At 55.7% G+C, this 19,500-nt stretch overlaps 1 protein-coding gene across 2 annotated transcripts; it reads right to left on the bottom strand.

Moving 5' to 3' along the window:
• Positions 1-978: 978 nt before the first annotated feature.
• EXOC3 (exocyst complex component 3) lies at positions 979-18,339 on the bottom strand. 2 transcript variants are annotated; one of them, XM_074355506.1, is made up of 13 exons: positions 18,277-18,339; positions 16,947-17,148; positions 15,157-15,376; positions 11,951-12,632; positions 10,146-10,263; positions 9,341-9,466; positions 8,253-8,353; positions 6,250-6,360; positions 6,018-6,168; positions 4,659-4,781; positions 2,510-2,671; positions 1,946-2,073; positions 979-1,284 (listed from the first exon to the last, which is right to left on the bottom strand). In XM_074355506.1, the coding sequence occupies exons 2-13, from the start codon at positions 17,088-17,090 to the stop codon at positions 1,113-1,115; spliced, it is 2,238 nt and encodes a 745-aa protein (XP_074211607.1). In that variant the 5' UTR covers positions 17,091-17,148; positions 18,277-18,339; the 3' UTR covers positions 979-1,112. The 2 variants fall into 2 exon arrangements, with proteins under 2 accessions (XP_074211607.1, XP_074211614.1); XM_074355513.1 differs by lacking the exon at positions 18,277-18,339 and adding an exon at positions 18,097-18,228.
• Positions 18,340-19,500: the final 1,161 nt, after the last annotated feature.

The following is a 19,500-nucleotide window of genomic DNA, read 5'->3' as shown; positions in this document are numbered from 1 at the left end:
TTGGATGTGCGCGCACGCACGCGTGACAGCCCCTTGACTGCACAAAGAGGCTTCTGGGCCCTGGGAACTGGTCCCTCCCCAGTAGAGGCAGTGGACACACACCACTCACTGCACACAGGGGCAGGCCCCACCCAGCCAGAGTGGGAGGATCAAGCTCCTGCCACACCCGAGTGGCCCAAAGCAGGTGGGCCCGGGGCTGAAAAAAAGTGGGCCAAGACAGCGGGGTCTAGAGCCTGGGAGGAAAGGCACGGACCTCTGCAGGCTCAAGACAAGGCCGGTGGAGGAGGCAGGAAGTCCTGCCTGGGAAATGTTCACAACTACTGAGGGTGAAATAAGAGCACAGCATTCACCCAGCATCAACACCGCACACACATCCCACAGGGGAAGGCAGGACACGGCACGTCCACCACGGACGCCTCTCCCTCCTGAAACCAGGATGCAGGGCACCTGCCGGAGGAGCAGCGGGGCGAGCTCCTCCACCCCTCAGCCAGAGCCGTCAACGTGCGCCAACCCAGGCCCAGCCCGGCGGAGCAAAGCTGTCCAGCCGGAGCCAGGAGGGCTCACATTTACTCCAGAAGCAGCCTTGCAATTAACTTAGTGTAAAAGTAACGACTGATTTGAAAAATGAGGCAGAGGCTGTGTAGGGACAGAAAAGGAGGCTCAGGGACTGTCAGGAACAGCAGCTCGCAGAACCTGAAACACGCACCAAACGTCTGCATCCATGTCCGCTTTCACAGGCCTGGCGCTCAAGGGTCACCCGCCACACCGCCCATGCCAGGTCTGCCCCGTGGAGTCGGGGGGGCCGCCAGACCCCAGCCGACCCCAGAAGGCAAGGGGGGCAGAAGAGAGGCTGCAACTCTAGGGGCACGTGGGGGCCCCAGGCGGGGCCCTGGCAGAGGTCATGCGTCTTGACAACCTAAAGCAGCTTCTGGGTGTCACAGAACCATGGCCAAGAAGAAGACCTAAAATGAGACATCCTTGTTTCCCTGCAGTTTACTCTTTATTGAGCAGTTTCGGACGTGTGTGCACAGTGCAGAGGTGAGGAGGGCATTCCACCCCGAGCCCTGCTCACTGGGCTGCCCCGGACGACACCCAAGGTGGGTCAGAACTGGCTACTTGAGGAGCTTGGCCACATTCAGGCTGGGAACCACGATGTCCTTGAAGATGGGCACGTAGTCTGTGCTCGCCTGGGCCGGGCCCTGCTCCAGCGTCTCGATGATGGTCTGCTTCATGTCCCGGCTGGCGTCCCCACGCATGGCCAGCAGGGCACCGATGTGTTCGTCCCTGGGGAAGGGCCGTCAGGGGTGCACCTGCAGCCTCTCAGCCCAAGCTGACTCTAGTCCCCCACCGAGGGCTCCAGAAAAGGCGTCTCCCCTGTCACACCAGGGGCACTAAAGACTGAGTTTCCATCTTACCCTGGTCTTTCTTTCAGTCTACAACTGCACAGGTTTTTAGCGTTGCTTCTCTGAATGTTTGCTGAATGGATGGCCTAGTTAGGGCGGGAGGACCTGGAAGGCACACAGCCACCAGTTCTCTCCACTAACACGAGCCCAGAGCAATGGCAGAGAGAGAGGGCCGGCTGAGGCAGTGGGGAGCCAGCAAGCCTACAGCCCTTCCCTCCTTACCCCCAACACGGAGGGGCCCTGGCTTCCATCTCTGAATCCACCTCAAGCGCAGCACAAGGTGAGCCTCCCGAAACCACTCTGCTCTGCTGGCTTCCCCCCAGTGCACTAGCCCGGTGACGCTGGCTCCGTCCGACACCAGGAGGTGTGAGAACCTCGGCTCAGCTGCACCATTACTGTGTCCCAGGCCCACTCCACCCACACTGCATCTGCACGCTGGTCCCTGCAGGAGCCCAGACATGCCACACTCACCCCACCAGGCTCACACCTACTGCCTGAGGCTCTCCCTCCTCCCCATGATCTCGGAAAGGGCCCCACCATACCTGATATCTGGGTACTTGCTGACCAGAGTTGAGACCTCCAGGTAGAGCAGAGAAGGGTCCGTGAGCTTGATGACTTCTGCAACGGCGATGATGGTGTCACAGTACCCATCCACATCCTCCCCAGACCCCTGCAAGACAGGGCATGGACATGCTCAGCACAACACATGCCCAAGTCTCTGTCACACCCTCTCCGGCCGAGGCCACCTAGCCGGCAAGCCTGGCACCCACCTCTTTCAGGGAAACACCTCAGGATGCACTCGCGGGAGGACCCAGCAGAGATGGGGTGGGGAGATGGGTGGGAGCACCCTGGCCTGTGACTGGGCCCTGCAGTCAGCCCCGCAGCTCAGGATGTGCCAGGCACCTCTCATGAGCCGCCGTCCCCAGTGCCTGGCCCTCAACCACAGGGTCAGTTTACAGAATAAGAAACCAACAGGTGAGCTGGTTCCTGACGTGACTGATCCTGACTGACTGGCCCAAAAGGTCCTAAGGATGGAAACCGACAGGCGGCGGGACTGCCCTGACTTGGCCAGGGCCTGAGATGGGCAGCGGGCGGGCGGCACTCACAGACGCCAGCTTCCGGAACAGGAAGCGCAGCTGCTCGGCCTCGCGGACCATCCTCTCGGCACCCTCCTTGCGCTCGTCAGCGCTCCGGAATGAGATGCGCTTCTGCATGACGGCCCGCAGGTACTCCACCACCACACGCCGGTGCGCCTCGGCGATCATCCTCTGAGGGGCAAACACACGGTCAGACTTGGGCACTAAGTCAGGCAGAAGCCAACGTGACCAGGCAGCGTGTCCTTCCCGCTTGTCATCGACACACGGTTCAGAGTGAACAAATCAAGCAAAACAAGCACGTCTGTGATTTTATTATGATCGCCGTTTTAGAAAATCCCAGCAGCATTCACTGTATTTCCGTAAAGTAAATGCTGAAAGGAAGGTGGAAATGGTTGTGACTGCAACACAGGCAAACGCACTGGCTGGCCACGAGCCTCACGGGGTGGTGCCCACTGGTCCTGCTTCACGCAGAGATGTGTGTGTCCGTTCCAGAAAGCCAGCAGGATCACGCTCCCAGAAGGACGCCGGCTGGCAGCCTCACCAACGCGTCACCCTCAGACTCACTGCGGGACGGCTTCCCGCCACATGTGAGGAGTGGGCGCTGGCACGGCACCTGCTTTGCAGAGACCCATCCAGGTGCTCACGGGCCGCCCGGAGGGATTCGGGTCTACTCCTCCTCGCTCTGCCGTCCTGTACGCGTCTCTGAGCTTCCTACCCCCAGGACGGAGTGTGGGTTCAGTGGGAGAAGTCGGGACCTGGGCCAGGCCCCCGCTCTGCCCCTCACAGGTGGAAGGGCGCACAGGCCTAATGCGCAGGAAGCACACACTGCACCTCGTGCATGGAAGGCTGACCAGCTGCCAGCCTCTGGATGTGGTAGGACAGGCGCTTCAGGGAAGATGAATCCTGAGCCCACGTGTGGAGGTCAGCTTCAGAGAAGACCACGCTCCTCTGGGGAGCCCACCCTTAGTGGAAGATGGACCTGGGCAGTCACCCCAAACATGGCAGCACAGCTATGAGGATGTGACATGAGGCACTGGAGCCCAGAGCCCAGGAGTCGGGTCTGCGGGGAGGCTGAGAGGTTCTGCTCCCTGCACTGAGTTGGGGCATTCTACGCGAGGCAAGGGGAGACGGCACCCAGCAGCTGCAGGGACCCGTAGCTGAGCCAGGCGAAGGGCCGTGTGTGCCAAGGCAGCCGCCCAGGCTGGGGGCTGGCTGAGCCCACAAGCCCAAGCCCAAGGACGACACACAGAGGCACATCAGACACCAACTACTAAATCCCAGTCCACAGTATCTAAAAATAAAAGGTGGAACCAAAAGTTGTACAAGCAACAGGAAGTTCAAAACTGACCAGAGCTGGCCCCACCGACCTCTAAACCACCAAAGGTTCCCTGACAGTTGTACAGGGACCACCGGGGGATGGGCTGGAGGAATCTCCTTTAAGATTACGAGTCAAAGTCAGACAAAGCCAGGGCTGCAGGACGAAGAGCACACACGGGCATGTAAGAACCAGAGGATGAAACCACTGTCCACGGGGGAACTGAAGGGGTCTGGAGACACGTCCTGGGGCAGCGAGAAAGTTTCACAAAGTTCTCCATATACCAAAACCACTCACTTCCATAAACCAGCATCAGACAGAAAGCCTGACTTTAAAGCAAAGACAGCAGAATTACACATGGCTCTGAGAACACCCCCAACACCCCAGGAAAAGCCATCTAAGCATGGGCCGGGAACAGGACCTTGGGAGACAGGCAGCCAAGGCGGCTTCCACACATGGTCCCCGGGTGTCCCCTGTGCCTGGTAGGAGCTCCCAGGCCTCTGCCGGGTGGAGAAAGGCCGGCAGCCTCGTTGTAGGCTGAGCAGGGTCATGGAGAGGCCTCTGATCCGAGCCACGGCCGCTGCCCCCACCCTCCTTTGGAGGGTCCTTACCACCCACAGGATCCTGGGGCTGCAGCCAGGTCAGTGTGGGCTTTAGTGGGGTGTCGGGGGCAGCGAGGTTATTAGATGCCCTGTCACCTCCACCTCTCTCTCATCTTCAGGCACGGACCTCTCTGACCTGCCTTGGGTTAATAAAACCACCCATGAACTTCAAAGAACTAGTGACACTGAACTCTACACAAGATGCCAGCTGGACTCCACACGACTGTGCCCACATTCTTACCTTTTTATAAGGCTTTTTAATTTTGGCAAAATCATTGAAATAGTCTTCCACGGTGACACAGATGATGTCCACGGCGTTCGAGCCTAACAGCCACTTCTTCGTCATCAGCTCACTGAGATGTTGCTGAAAGCACAGACCACAGAAAACACCCCTGGACACTGTCCCCACGTGACTGAGTCATCGGGAGGGTGGCACACAGGGCCCACCTTCCTGCATCTGCCTGACGTTCCTTCCGACTGTGACAGCAATACTCCTGTAACACTCTGCAAATACACACTTTAACTACATGAGATTTACGCTACACTCAGTGTAGGTATTGGTGCATACACATTTTATCTTAACTGACTACATCCATTTATTATGTGGATTCTCTGTTACTGACCAACTCTGACAGACAGTTAAAATTTCTCACATTCTGCAATTACAAAAAATGCTGCAGTGAATCTACCTTTAGGTGAAATTCCTAAAAGTGGAACTGCTCAGTCAGAAAGTATGCAGCTAAAACCTCGATAATGGTTTCCAAACTGTCTCCAAACACTGTACCGATTCACAGTTCTATAGCGAATACGAGTCTCTCTTCTCGTGCCCTCAACCCCACGTGGTAGCAATGTTCCTAATCCCTGCTGTCTTGCTAAGCAACAGGAATATTCAGTTTGATCTGCATTTCTCTGAAGAGGACACGTAAGACTGTTTTGTTTCATTTTAGGACGTTTATAATCTTTGTGAAATAGTTCTCTGTGTCTTTTGTCTATTTCCCTTTCATTTTGTCTTTTCTAATACTGTGAAGTAATTTTAAATGCATACATGTCATCTGTTTTCTAAACCACTTTCGAGAAAATTACAGACATGACAGAATTATCCCACCAGTCACCCCAAGAGTTCCTACCCAGCAGGACCCAAGATGATCATGGTTCTATTTTTAAAGTATATTCTGGTTTCCACCAATTCTAGACAATGCCGAGCCATTCCTGTATTTCTGAAGTACACTTACTTGTTCATCGTGTGTTGTGCCTTTGACATGATCTGAGCGCACTTGGTCAGACAGTGTTCTGCACCTTGGCTCAAAACCCAGCCCAGCCTTGTGAAGTGTGTGCGGCCGGCACGTGCTCCCAGTATGGCTCTTCTATCGAGGATTTGCTAATGAGCACAATCAGCCTTGTTTCTACTTGGCATTCCACCGAGTAGCTCGGTCTCTGAGTTTTACCAGATGTCTCTACCCAATTACCCGCCAGCGGGCCCCCAATGCGGGCCTGCGTCACACGCAGCACCCACGGCCCAGAGAAGCACAGGCTTGACCCCCGCCGCAGACAAATGTGCACGCGGCTCAGGCCGCCTGTGGTGGGAGGAGAAAGCGCCCACCTCCAGGTCCAGGAAGACCTCCTCCAGCAGGCTGCCACAGCCCTCCTTGGCGATGGCGTCCAGAAGCCCGTCCATGCTCGGCTGGCTCAGGGACACACTTGCTTCCCCCTCACTTTTCAGATACTTCCTCTTCAAACTGACTACGGATTCTCTGCAAGGAAGCAGTGAGGGCTGGGTGAGGGGACCTCGATCCGGCCCTGCCCCCACCCTGGCGCGCCCCCAGGCCCCTCACTTGAAGGTCTGGCAGTTGTTAATGACAGCGATCATGTACTGAACGTAGCAGTGCGGGTGCTGCCGGTTCCTCAGGTGCTCCTCCTTGTACACCTGCGCCTCCTCCCGGTACCTGGGGACACACACAGCCCGCGTCAGAGCACAGAAGAACCCCGAGGGTCTGCGGCACCACGCAGACATTACGCCTGACAGATGAATTCTGCATCACTAATGTCTGACCAGATGAGTCTTTAAAAACAAAACATTTGTAGGGCGGAGGCAAACTACACTAACAGAAGAACAGAGAAGTTAATCATCTTACATGGATTAAAATTTAATTTCACATCAGGCTTTGAAATGTGGCTCATATTTTGATTATAGAAACATTCTGAAATACATGCAAGTAACTTGGAAAGTTTTATTTTGTCTGACATATAACTCATCTAGAAACACATACAACAGTGTTGGGAACACTACCAAGTGTCAGACAAATGTCCTTTTCTGAAACTTTCCCTGAAGAAATCAAATTAAAAATAACTTAGATTCTTTAAGGAGTCAAGAATACAAACCACTGAGATACCCACATATTTCGTTTTGAACTTACGATGGGGATTCTCAAATGCGTGGGGTAGAAGAACAGTAAAACAGTAGATCTTAAGAAAAGAGCAAACTGAAAATGGGCAACTGAAGGGACATGATAAAGCATTTTTCCACCTTTCTGTCCGAAGTGGGGCTCAGGTAATCAAACAACTAAGGCTGATGAGGAAAACTTCCCCTTTGTGGAAAAATCCCACCTCATTCTTCCAACAAGGTGTCTAACTCAGGCCACGACCATTACGGACGGACAGGCTTGGGGGTTCAGGCCCTGACCCCCTGGATGGCCAGCCAACAGGGTTCTAGGTGAGGGGCCTGCTGTCAGCACTGAGCCACCAGAGCAGGACGAGGGACAAGGGACTTGCGTCCCCTGACAGACATAATGTGAGGCCCTTGCAAAGCAGTGAGTAAGCACAGAGGAGCCCCACAGCCTTCAGAGCCAACCTGTGGTTGGGGGCAAACAGCCCCTCGAGGGCCAGGCCAGGAGATGCTGTGCAGGATGACCTGTGCGTCCCCACAAACCAGGGGCCTGGGGGGCTGCTGTACTGTGCCCCACGAGGCAGAGCCTCTGCCAGCCTGGTCCGAGCACACAGCTATAAGCAGACAGGCTCGAGATCAGCAGGAAAACCCAACACAAACTTGGCTGGGTCCCCCGGATGGATGGGCCTCCAGCCGGATGGGCCCCCAGAAGGCTTGTGCACGTTTCACACGGGCCAGAGGCACAGTAGTTAGGGTAGCAGATGAAAGGCCACAAAGTCTGGGATTTGCTCTAAAGGACAGCCAACCCTGGAACAGCATGGGTGTGAACTGCGCGGGTCCGCTCACACACAGCCGGTTCCCACGACAGCACCGCGCCACCTGAGGCGGGTGGAGTGTGGGTGCAGAACCCCGATGGCAGGGCTGCAGGGCCGTGAGCGTGCATTCCCGCTGCCCCAGGTGGTCAGCGTCCCACCCATCATTCAAGTCACCTGTACTTCCGCAGAGTGAGGGGAGGGAAACCAGGAGAGGCGAGGTGGCTTCAAAGGGAATGGCTTTTGAACCAAGATGATGGGGTAAGTTCTTTACGCCTTTCTTTCTAAGCTTGTGTACACTGGAAAACCTTCCTTGGGAACAATTCCGAGGGAGGAGGTGTTGCCGTGGAGGGCGGGCTCTGCTGGTGGTGGAACCAGGACACGGGGACGCTGCCTGAAGGGGGCTCTGACGCCGCACTGCGGCAGCGCCCCCCCACGCCAAAAGCATGTCTGGGACCTCAGGGGATGTGGAATCAGTTCAAAGGGAAGATAGTAGGAAAAGGCTCAAATTCTACGTAACAAAGGAGGTATCTATAGGGAATCCAGGGTTGAATTCTTTGATACAAATTTTTGCTTTTCATTAAAACACACACACACACACACACACACTCTAAATGAGCACACTGGCAAGAATACATACCTACTTAAGAAAGAGTTCATTTGCTGAAGACACAAAACTAGTACCTTCGTTTTCAAATCTTCACTTATCTGAGAAGCGACTTGAAGGTTCTGTTCAAACATCTAAAAGTTGGAGAACTTATGAATTCTGATACAAACTCACAAGAGTGCAAGTTTCCCATTATGTAAGCCCCCATCTGCTGCCTGGTAGTTAAGATTATCCAAATTCAGAGAAAAAAACGAAACCACTTGAAAAACAATAAAGCTAGTTAAACAAACAAAACTTTCCCACTGGGTAAAACCTAGTGAATCATTTCCTCATCACTTGCAAACGGCTAGCCTACAAAGGGGGCAGTGTGCGTTCTCACCAGGAGACGAGGGGCCTGGGGATCGGGGTGGCTGGGGTGGCTGGGGTCACGTGGGAACCAGGGGCCGGGCAGTCATTTGTGACGTGGGTTTCCTAAGAACTAGGACTCACAGGAGCTGAGGGGAGCCAGATGTGGTAAGATGGAGAAGGGCCAGAGGGCAGAGCTCACCCCAGAATGAGGGGAAGGGGGAGCCCGGTGTGCCGCTGACAAGCAGGATCACCCAGAGCCCAGCGGGCAGCCAAGCCGTGTCAGCAGAAGGAGACCATCCCAAGTCGACTCAGCCCACCCACCACCAGCTACTGTTATCAGAGGAAGGTGGGCGGCCAGGAGGGGAAGGAAAGCAGGGGACACCAGCAGGTGCCGGGCACCGAGAAGCAGGCCAGCTGCGAAAACACACTCATAATGATGGCTGAAATCTAGAGGACTCGTCCCTAGATGCGTCAGATTACTCACTTAGGTAGCATTTACGAAGACAAATCCTGGGCATTTACATCGAGAAACAAACAAGCAAACTCAAACCTGAGCACCACACACACATAACATATAGTTAGGTTCTGGTTTAAGACCAAATACATCAGAAAAACAGCAACAGCGACCATGGGACTGCGGAGCGCTGGCAAGCCCGGCCCCCGGGTCCTCAAATCCGGAGAGCGGCAGGCTCTCGCCGTCTCTGCACAAGCAGGCTTGTGTGTTGTGAGCCCGCAAACCCAGGCCGCGCAGGACTGGCCAAGGCCGGGCGCACCTGGAAGACGATGGCGGGGAGTGTGGTCTGGTAGTAGCCGTCCTGGTCAGCTTCGGGTTCAGTCTCCTTCACCCAGTCCTTCCGGTCTGTTTCCAGGGCCTTCCGCAGCCAGGCAATGATGTTCGACTGGGCCAGGAAGGGAGAAGACAACAGGCCTCGGAGTCAGTAGGCCGCTCTTCAGTGGAGCAGCTGCAGAGGGAAGCTCTGTCCCCAAGCAAGGGGACACCAGTTGGGACCACCCCTCGAGCCACCTCCACTGGGCGGTGTCCCCCAGCCTCTGTCGACTTAACCCTTTGGACGACGGTCATGCTGGAGGCAGGCCCATCCCTGGAGACCAGACCCACCACTGTCACCTCAGGAGCACAGGGCTGCCCTGCTTCCCAGCACTGCATCAGAGCCCCGGTCAGCACTGGCTGGTGTCAGGCTCACCATGTCCCAGGAGCAGACCCCAACCATGGCATCTTACTCTGGAGCCACCTGGAGGTCACCGGGCGGCATTCCATCCCTTGCCTACCCTCCTCCCACTCCCAGGCTCAGCACTGAGACCGGCAGACTCATCCTCCAGCCAGAGGAGGTTCCCACTTGCAGGATGGACGCCCCAGACAGCTTCTAAATCCAGGGCCAGAGAAGGGCCACTCTCCTCTCCTCACCTCACTGGCAAACACACATCTCCGCACCCACTTTCCAGAAACAGCCCTCACGTGCTTGGGAAGTCAATGCCAAGACAGGGTCCGGCGCCTGCCCTTGCCCCCTGGCTGTCTGTGCACCAGACACCGCCTGCCTGGGACGCTCGCCTCCCACTCACAGTCAGCGTCGACATGTACGTGTCCAGCAGCGCAGAGACCACGTTCGGAGAAAGCAAAGGCTCCAGGTTGCTGGCGTCCACCTCCGGGACCAGCTCCGCGTTGCCCATCATCTCCGCACTATGGGGAAGACCAGGGGTGAGACAGACCTGCTGCAGGCCAACAGCGCGCTCTGCTGCCACTTCAGACGTGCACATGCCCAGCCACCCCCGAGGCGGTGGGAGGGGAGGCAGGCCTGGCGGCCAGGGGTGAGGCGTCTGCTCCCCCAGGGGCGCCTCCAGGGAGACGGGGGCCTGGCAGACGGGAGGGGCTGACAGGACAGCAGCGAACAACAGACAAGCACTAAGGTTGGCACTGCTGATCCCTGCAAGGTGACAAGGACCCAAGGACCGGAGCAGAGAGCATGTGATGTTTGTGCCGACACACGAGGCAGCAAGGAAGAGCATCTCGTGCCTAGGGAGATGGGGATGTGGACCGAGCCTCAGAAAAACACTTTTATAAAAAACATATAATACCTAGGGGTGTGGCTGGGTTCCTGTAAGTCCAAGGTCCGACTGCTCAGAAAACTCATGCCTTATCCACAAGAAAGTACTAACAGCTAGTCCACCACCCATAAGAAATCTAAGGTCCTCCTGAGTGAGAAAATTCTGCATGAACGTCTGCAAATGCTAAAAAACTATTGACCATCTAGATTATTTTTGCCCAAGAACTGTAATTCAGCCTGAAAATGTGTCTAGCATGAAAGCAGTTCAACTTTCCTTGTGAGGAAGTCCCACGTGACAGAACGTGGTGACCCACACGAAGCTGTCAAAGTTTCCAAGGACAGACCAGCACCTAGGACGTGCCGCGTGAACCGCGCGGGCGCACAGCACTCACCCAGCGGCTGGGCCAGAGCACAGGCACGCCCGGAGCCCGGAATCCAACCTGCTCCCCAGCCCTAGCCGCACGCCCTCGGGGGTGGTCCTCCCTGTGCCTCAAATCCCTCAAGTCCACGGGACGGTGGCTGTGCCCCTCAGGGGTGGCCCACCGGGACCCGCGTGCAGGAACCCCAGATCACGGGGGGCAGCGCAGGAGGCAATGAGGCCCGGGCCCCACACGGTAAAGCCGCACCACCACGGTGGTCACGGTTCCTTTCTTTACAATGTTCTGTGGAAAATGCACATATCCTTTATTATAAATAGTTACCTAAAAACAAAACACGAACAGAAATATCCCAAAAGCTACTGCTAGAATGAGAGGCTTACTTAAGTTCTAACTAGCAACAAGACAGGCTGGGATACTGTGTCCTCCTCTCTGCAGGCCCCTCCTCAAGCACCGCCACCACTGGGAGGGCCTTTCAGACCCTCCCTCAAGCTGAGACGTGCACAAAGTGGCTCACGCCCCTTTTACGACAAAACCTTAAGGCTGAAATGCAGAAAAGACACTGGTCTTCCCAGCACAGCGGCGGGAAAAAAGCAAACGCAGGGCTGTCAGAGCCAGGAGAAGCGAGCTGGTGTCTCCTCAGAGCCAGCTGACTCTGCAGGTCATGGGGCGTCACGGGACCAGTGGGTGACCCCCCCACCCCTCGCTCAGGTGCTACCACAGGAGGAAGCGGGTCAGCGCGGTGAGTACCCGGCGTCAGCACAGCTGAAGTCCAGGGCCTAGGCACCACCGACACCAAAGCGCGAGCCCGCAGGGCAGGGCCCGGCCTGGGGAGCAGACAGGCCAGGAGAGAGACCCATCAGCCAGCAGACGCCTTGAGCGAGATGACCCGGCACGTCTCACAGCTGGACGAGACAAGAAGCACATGGTGCGAGGGCGCAGTTACCTCGTGTAGGTGTTCAAGACCCATGTCAACAGGCTCACGATCTCGTTGGCTTCCAGGTCTTCTGACGCAAGCTCCTGCATGCGTGTGCTCAGGGCCTGGCGGTACATGCGCAGGAGGTTGCTGAACATCTCGTAATGGGGAGGGAAGCACTGGGCCATCAGGTTCTTGGCGACAATGAGGTCGTCCAGGACGTACTTCCGTATGATCTCCAGGTGGCGAACAAGCCACATCCTGTCGGACTCCCTGGTGCCCGCCTGCGTGCCCTCAATCCTCGTGGTCACAGTTCTGTCCAGGACGGTGAACATCTTCTCCTTCCAGTTCTTGGGCCGCCCTGGAGGCACAAAGCCAGTCTGCTTCTTCCGGTCAAGTATGCGCCTGTCGATTTTCTCTTCCCTTTCGATGATTCTGACGACTGAGACCAGCAGGGTGGGGTCCCGGCGAACAGTGCCCAGGCACCTCTGCAGCACCATCCACAGCTGCTTGGCCAGCTCGTCCGAGAGCGCCTGCGTGCTCCCGAAGTAGCTGTGGATGAGGCTCATGTCGCGCGTGTTCCCGCTGTCCATGCGGTACTGCTCGTGCAGCAGCCCGTCCCGGGAGCACTCCAGGTCCATCAGCTTCCGGTGGGCCTGCAGGAGTGCCCCTTGCTCTATGAGGTCCCGCGTCTCCCTCACGATCTCAGGCACTAGGGTAGAGACACAACAGCACTGAGAAAGCCCAGACAAGGGACCATGCAGGTTCTGGGCAGACGGCGGGGACGGGAGCCCCGGGAGTCTGCCCTCACCTGCACGACCCCTGCACAGACAGAATCTAAGTAACTCGGAACTCCGGAGTCTACTGGGCCCTTGAGGCTTCCAGGGGAGGCCTGGACAGTGAATTGTGGGCGATCTGGGTGTATTTCAGCTCTTAGCACAGTAGCAGTTACCCACCCCCCATCCCTCATCCCCACCACCCCTGCCACGTGTTCCCGGAGCAGCTTGCAGACAGCTTAAGGGGGCCAAGGTTGGCAATAAGGGGGCCAAGGTTGGCAAGAAGGATGCTGTCCTCCAAACGCTGGGGATCTGTGCTCCGGCTGCTGACCGCTGCTCTGGTGACAGAGGTGCTGACACAGAGGCGGGGCCACTGCTGCGCACCCACCTCTGGCTGAAGTGGCTTCCAGGGGGTTTAAAGGGCTGCTGCCATTTTTCCCCTTCGTTTTTCTCTTTTTCCCTTTTGGAAACCAGATGTTAAAGACCAAGACATTCAAAAGCAGCCTCATCTACAGGGGAGCTCAGAAAGTGACTGCAAATGACCAGCAAAGGCACAGCTTCAGAAAAGACCTAAGAAAACCTTGAGTTTACATCTCAGCCTGTTCCTCAACAGAGACAGCCTACAACAATCAAAAACAAAAACAAAAAATCAAAAGCCAGCATACCCTGGGAAAGAGGAAAATCTGATTCCCAGAGTCACCACGATACTGGACCCAAACATCTGGTGTTTAACAACAAGAGCGTCACAAGGCGCACGAGACGGAAGGAAGCACAGAGATTCAAAGGGCAAATAAACCCACAGAAACCATCCCTGAGAAAGACTAGACCGTGGACTAAACAAGATCTCTGAACAACTCAAAGATGCTCAAAGAACAAAAGGAAAATGTGGAGGAAGTCAAGAAAAGGATACATGAACAAAATGGAAATACCCATGAGAAGACAAGAAATCTTAAAAGAAACCGAAAACTTCTGGTGGTAAAAAAGTACAACTCAAGTGAAAATCTTACTTTAGGGATTCAAAGGCAGATTTGAACAAGCAGAAGAAAAAAATCAGCAAACTTGAAGACAGGACAAGAGAAATGACCAAGTATGAAGAACAGAAAGAAAAAAGGACTGAAAAAGAGTGGACGGAGCCTGAGGGACCCAGGGGACACCATCTGGCAGACCCAGTGCAGCCCCAGAAAAGGAAGAAAGGGGCAGAGCAAGCTCAGGCACACCTCGCTTCATTCAGCCTCACTTAGCACACATTACAGGTGCTGTGCAGTTTCACAAACTGCAGGAAGTGCTGCCGGCCAACAGGAATGACAGGAGGAGAGAAGTGGGCCAAGAAGGCTGTGAGACGTCACAAAGGAGACTCTGGCAGGGAGACGGTCCCAGTCCAGGCAGCTAACAGTCACCGAGAGGAGCTGCCCCCGAGCACCCACCGCGGAGTCAGCAGTGGTGTCACTCCTGAGGGACTTGAGAAGGGCCCCGGAACACAGCCACAGGAAGACGGGCAAGCACAGGGGACTGGGGCCATGCACTCAACGATGCTGCTGGCAGACACAGGCGTAGGGTCCAGAGGAACGGGGTGGAACAGAACGCAGACTACCACAGTGTGACGGGGCAGCAGCAAGGCCACTGTGCAGTGGTAAGTGGAGGGGAACACTCAGGGTCAAGCAGAGCTGGGGGAAGTGCAGACATGTCTGGGGAAGGCCAGAGAGAACCTGCCGAGACCAGACAAGAGATAAGGGAAGGCAAGGGTTAGACCATCCCAGGGCTTCTTGCTGGGATGCTGGTGACCCTGGCAGAGGCCAGGGAACAAGGGGAGGGACAGACCCTGGGGGTGGAGCCTGAGGGGGCCATGCTGAACACAACCAGGAGCCCCAGAAGGGAATTCCTGCTAACACTGATCCCAAACAGGCCACGGACACTCCTCCTCCTGCTGATTCTCAAAGGTCGCTCCCCCGCCCTCCTGCCCCTAGGCCCTCCCCTCAGCCAGGCCGGAGGACCCCGCCAGGCCTGCTCCAATAATGACAGAGACTCCAGGGCACGCCCCACCCCGTGTCCCCTCTCTCTCCTGCCTCTGTCCCGTGCACACCCTCCCTCTGCCCGGACACGGCGCTGCTTCTCTCACAGACTGCGAGCTCTTCCCAGATGTGTGCTGCACCTCTATTCCCCTGCACCAGCAGGGCCCGGGGGAGCCGCCCTGCAGCTGAGGAAGGCCGCTTACACGGCGCCTGTCCGTTACCCATGGCGGTGCCTCTGTCCTAACAAACCAGAACCACGAGCCGCCTTCTGGTCTTTACCTACTCAACTGACCATCCACCCCCGTTCAAAACAAGAACCTGACTGTGCAGGCAAAAATCACACCTCTCACCCACTCCGAGCAGGTCCACAAACACACCGCCCCCGTATCTCCCACAGAGCAAGTAAACATGTGAGCCGTGGGGAGCACAGTGGCCCCGCCCAGTCCACTACCTGAGAAGATGTTCTTGAGGTTCTCCACGGCCGCAGCGAGCTGGCTGTGCCGCACGACGGCGTCCTTCACGTCCTTGAGGCTCTCGATGGTGTTGATGCTCTGCCTCCAGTCCTGGCTGACGTCGGCCAGGGACCGCTGGATGTCCTTGACATCGCTCAGCGCGCTGTGGAGCTGGCTCAGGCCTGTGCGCACCCCGTCCAGCTGCGACTGGATTGCAGCCTAGGGAAGACAAGGGCGGGGCGGGGGTAAGCGGAACTGGGACAGCCATGGACAAATGCAGGGAAGAGACGCTTCAGTTCAGGGAACAGTCAATGCCCAGAGCAGAGAGTAAAGTCCAATAAGGATCTGAGTCACAAGGAACTTTTTCTTTTTTCATTGCTGTCTTAGCACAGAACTAGGCTTTCACAGCTTTGCTGGGAAAATCTCACAGTTCCTCATCTAGCCTTCAGCCTGAAAATGTGGGACACCACCGTAGGGACACCCCAGGTGGTGGCTGCCCCTGAAATGGCATCCTTAGGACTCTAAATATGATCTCCCGGGCGACCCTCGGTTTCCTAACAGGTCTTGTCTAGAGGGAGAAACTGTCAGGATTTGCTCATCAACCTGAGGGGAGAGGGGTGTCCAGCCATTCAGCCAGAACCAGGCTCAGCCCCAAGATGGCCGGCCCCACTGCACAGAACTGGTACGTGTGAGACTCAGACTCACACTGAGGGCCCAGGAAATGCCACCCGGGGAGCTGCACAGTCAGAAGGGAGAGGGAGTCAGAAGGGAGAGGGCAAGAAGGAGCAGCAGCAAGTGGACAGAACAGGCAAGGAAAGACCAGGCAGCACAATCAAAGCCAAGAACACCTTTCACCCAGGAGCGTTAATTTGTGTTTAAAAGTAATTAACAACAGACCACACAAGGTTTCTAAGTCACTACTGATGACTGTTAGTTAACCCCACAAGATTCTAAAACAGATTAAATTTCTGAATAAAAATATAACAAGTCCAAACTGTTTTTTAAATTGATATGAAATTGTTTCAAATTAGTCGAACAGGTCTTTGATTGCTTCGCTGGCACAAATGAAGGATCCTCCTCCTGTCTCATCACACCTGCCATTACCTGGATGCTAATGATGTGATGTTTTCAGAGAAGTGACCTCATCGCCATATCCGTGTGAGAATTAACTTCCTCAAAGGAATCTCTTAAATCCTCAAGACTGTTGTGTTGCCAGTCCACTATAGCAGACTACTATGTTAACGTTTTAATAACTATATCAGATGTGCATTATTTTAATAAAACCTCATCTCTCCAAATGAATTGTTGAAAGCCAATCGAAATCATAAAAGACTGGTTTTCTTTCTTGCCTCACTCTCACACACTCTAATAAATGTGAATAGCTCTCCTCCTTCCTACCCCGGAGCCCGCAGAGCGCCTGGCACAGTCAGCCTACTGCTGCGTGTGCTGAATGATCTAAACAAAATGCCCTCTGGAGACCGTTGGTAGAAGAGCTTTTAATAAATATGAAAAGCTGTTATTATTCTAGTGCTTTTCAAAAAGTGAAATGCATACTTCCATGCTTAAAAAGGTTCCTTCAGTGCTCTCAATACTCCCATCGCCTTCCCTGTAAATCTACTGATTGGCAGTACATTGTTGGAAGGAAAGTGCTAAGTAAAGGTAGTGTTCAAGCCTGTCTCTTTTCGTATCTTCACAATGATGCTGTTAAGCAGGAACCTGAAGGGCGAGATAAAAGGCCCTGTCCCTCCTGGGAGTGAAGCAGGTGCCCGTGGCCACTCTGGTCTTATACCTTCAGTCTGGCCTCCACAGAGGCCTTCTTCCGGGCCTCTCTTCTGCGATACTGCTCCACTTTGTCCAGCTGGTCTGGGCGCTGAAGCATCCCAGCAACCCTCTGGACCGCTGTTGCAACAGCCTCCCGGTCCGTCTCCTTCATGGTTGCAAAGCAGGCAGAATCCCTGCACCTCTCATACTAGAGGTGCCCTGTGTGCCAACTAGGCAGGGAACAGGAGGGGAAGATGCATGAGGAAGGTAGAAATGTTAAGTACAAAACTCACCCCCTCCACCAACAATCAGCTGTTCATCGTGGAGCTACAGGGAGAGCATTTGGGATCATTAATCCAATAAACCTGAAAGAAAGCTTAACTCGGATTATGAGCTCCTTGGTGAGAAATACAAACGTTCAAATTCAGTTTTACCTTTATCTGGACAAAGGGTAACTATAGGTATTAACATAAGGAGGACGTCTCTATGTGGACCCCAGACCCCTCATCATATAATATATCAGTATCCAAGGCACTTCTCTCCCCCAGATGGGTCCACTTTCTCATTTCCAGAGCCTTCACTTAATATGCTGGCGGGGCGGCTCTGCCAGGGAGCCTCAGTGAGGACACAGGAGCACGGAGACAGCTCACACCTCACCACGCCCAGCTTCAGTTCCAGCACCGTCACTGTCTGCATTACCCCAAATTCCATTTCCTATTGTAAACACAGGTGAGAGGGCAAAAGGCACTCTGCTCAGGTACAGCATACAGCGCACAGGTGCTCGGATACCGAGCCAGCCTGCCTTCATGCCAGCTCCGCCGACACCCCCACCAGGGCGACAGGGGAGCGGTGAGCGCCCGGCAGAGGAGGGCTGACTTCAGCCGTCAGACGTCCCCTTCCACGCATGCTTCCTGCGCAGAGCTTCTCGGAGACGTTTCTCACTCCCCATTCCCACACGTGTCGGAGACCCCGAGGGTCCCGAGAAAGAGGGCCCCCATCCGTACACGAGTGCCCTTCTGCGCTCACGGGGCTGGTGCGGCCGCCGTCTGCCCTCGCTCCCTTCTCTGATCACGGCCGCCGGCGCGCAGGGCGGGACACACGGCCGTCAGAGGCGGCGCCCGGACGGCCCCCTGCGGCCGCGCGCCCCCTCGCCCGTCGCCGCGCAGGCAGCTCTGCACCTGCTCCTTCCCTCCGTCCCTCGGCGCGTCGTCAGCCTCCCCTTGGAGCCCCACAGCCGCCCGCGCCGCCTCCGGGCCGCGCCCGCACCCGCTGGAGCCCGGGGAAGGGACAGCCGGCGGGGACAGCGACCCCCACCGAGCACCGCCCACCCGCCCGCCGGACCGCGGCAAGCCCCTCACCCTGCGCGCTGCCGCCGCCGCCCGGAAATTCGCGGCCGAGGGCACTTCCGCTTCCGGCCTCGCGACCGGAAGGGCGGGGCCTGGGCTGCTGGCACCGGCACCTGCGGGTCCCCGCTGAGCGTAGGCGAGATCGCGGGCCCGGGGGGCCCGGGAGCGGGGAGCCCGGGGCTGACGCGGGGGGGCTGGAGCCCGAGGAGAGCAGAGCCGGGCGGCGGCGCGGTGAGGGGCAGGGGCGCGAGCGCGCACAGCGGACACACAAACACACGTGGACACGCAGACACACACACCACGTGAACATACACAGACCCCGTACACACACACCCCCACGCCACACACCTGGGAGAGCGTGCGGGTGAGCACACGCGTGCAGACAGGGCAGGGCGGGGAGGTGGAGGTGTGGGAGCCCCCATTGCTGTCTCCGCGCACACCACAGCCTGCCAGTCAGCTGAGCGGCGGTCACCTTCCAAGGCCCAGCTCCTTACTAATCCCTCTGCGTGGTGATCCCAGTATTATCTCATCTGTCCCTAGTAATTTATGAAAATAGTACCAAACTGAGCAATGAAGGATGTGAACAAAAAGGTAAAATTATGTTTGAAATTATAACTGTAGAACATTTGGAAGCATCCTCAGTTCAAGAGTGGGCCAGGGAAAACAAAGATCCCCCAAAAGCAATTTATCCCAGGTACTGGGATCCTTGGGTCAGGAAAGGCCCCCCAAGAACTCCTAGCTGGGGGCCTGCACTTCACTTGGGTTTAGTGCCTCCTCAGCCTGGAAGCTCTCACTGAAACCCCTCAGCAGAAGCAAGTCAGGAGCATTTCTAGAAAGGGCCCCCCCAGCCTCGGTGGGAGTAAAGAGAGGAGGGAGGTGGTGTGTTTCTACAGCGTCCTGAGATCCTGTCTATTCTGGGAGAACAGGAATATTGATTAGCCCTGGCTTCAACTTCATTAGATCTGCAGAGAAAAATGCAAGCATCCCATAGGGACAGTAGGAAAAGAAACGCCCAAGGATCATATGTAACTACAAAATAAGAGCTAGAAATATGTTCAAATATACCAATTTTCAGAACACAAGTAAATGGATTTTAAGACAATCAGTTATTTATGAGAAAAACATCCTAATCATAAATGGACAGAATGATTAGATGTGGAAGGGGTTTGCACACTGGCTAGTCCAGGCTCAAAAAAGCTGGTGTGGCAATATTCATACTGGAAAAAATGGGCTTTA

This window comes from Camelus bactrianus, chromosome 3, assembly GCF_048773025.1.
Source record: "Camelus bactrianus isolate YW-2024 breed Bactrian camel chromosome 3, ASM4877302v1, whole genome shotgun sequence".
NCBI classification, from domain to species: domain Eukaryota; kingdom Metazoa; phylum Chordata; class Mammalia; order Artiodactyla; family Camelidae; genus Camelus; species Camelus bactrianus.
The sequence above is the reverse complement of the archived record's forward strand: the minus strand, read 5'-3'. Positions and strand labels throughout refer to the sequence as shown.

Bases quoted from the DNA above. Each gene is read 5' to 3' on its own strand.
- EXOC3 (XM_074355506.1), bottom strand. From the start codon at position 17,090: ATGAAGGAGACGGACCGGGAGGCTGTTGCAACAGCGGTCCAGAGGGTT. The intron at 12,633-15,156 runs GTAGTGGACTGG...TCTCTACCCTAG, and splicing joins CCTCAAGAACATCTTCTCAG to TGCCTGAGATCGTGAGGGAG. The intron at 6,169-6,249 runs GTGAGGGGCCTG...GCTTCCTTGCAG, and splicing joins AACAACTGCCAGACCTTCAA to AGAATCCGTAGTCAGTTTGA.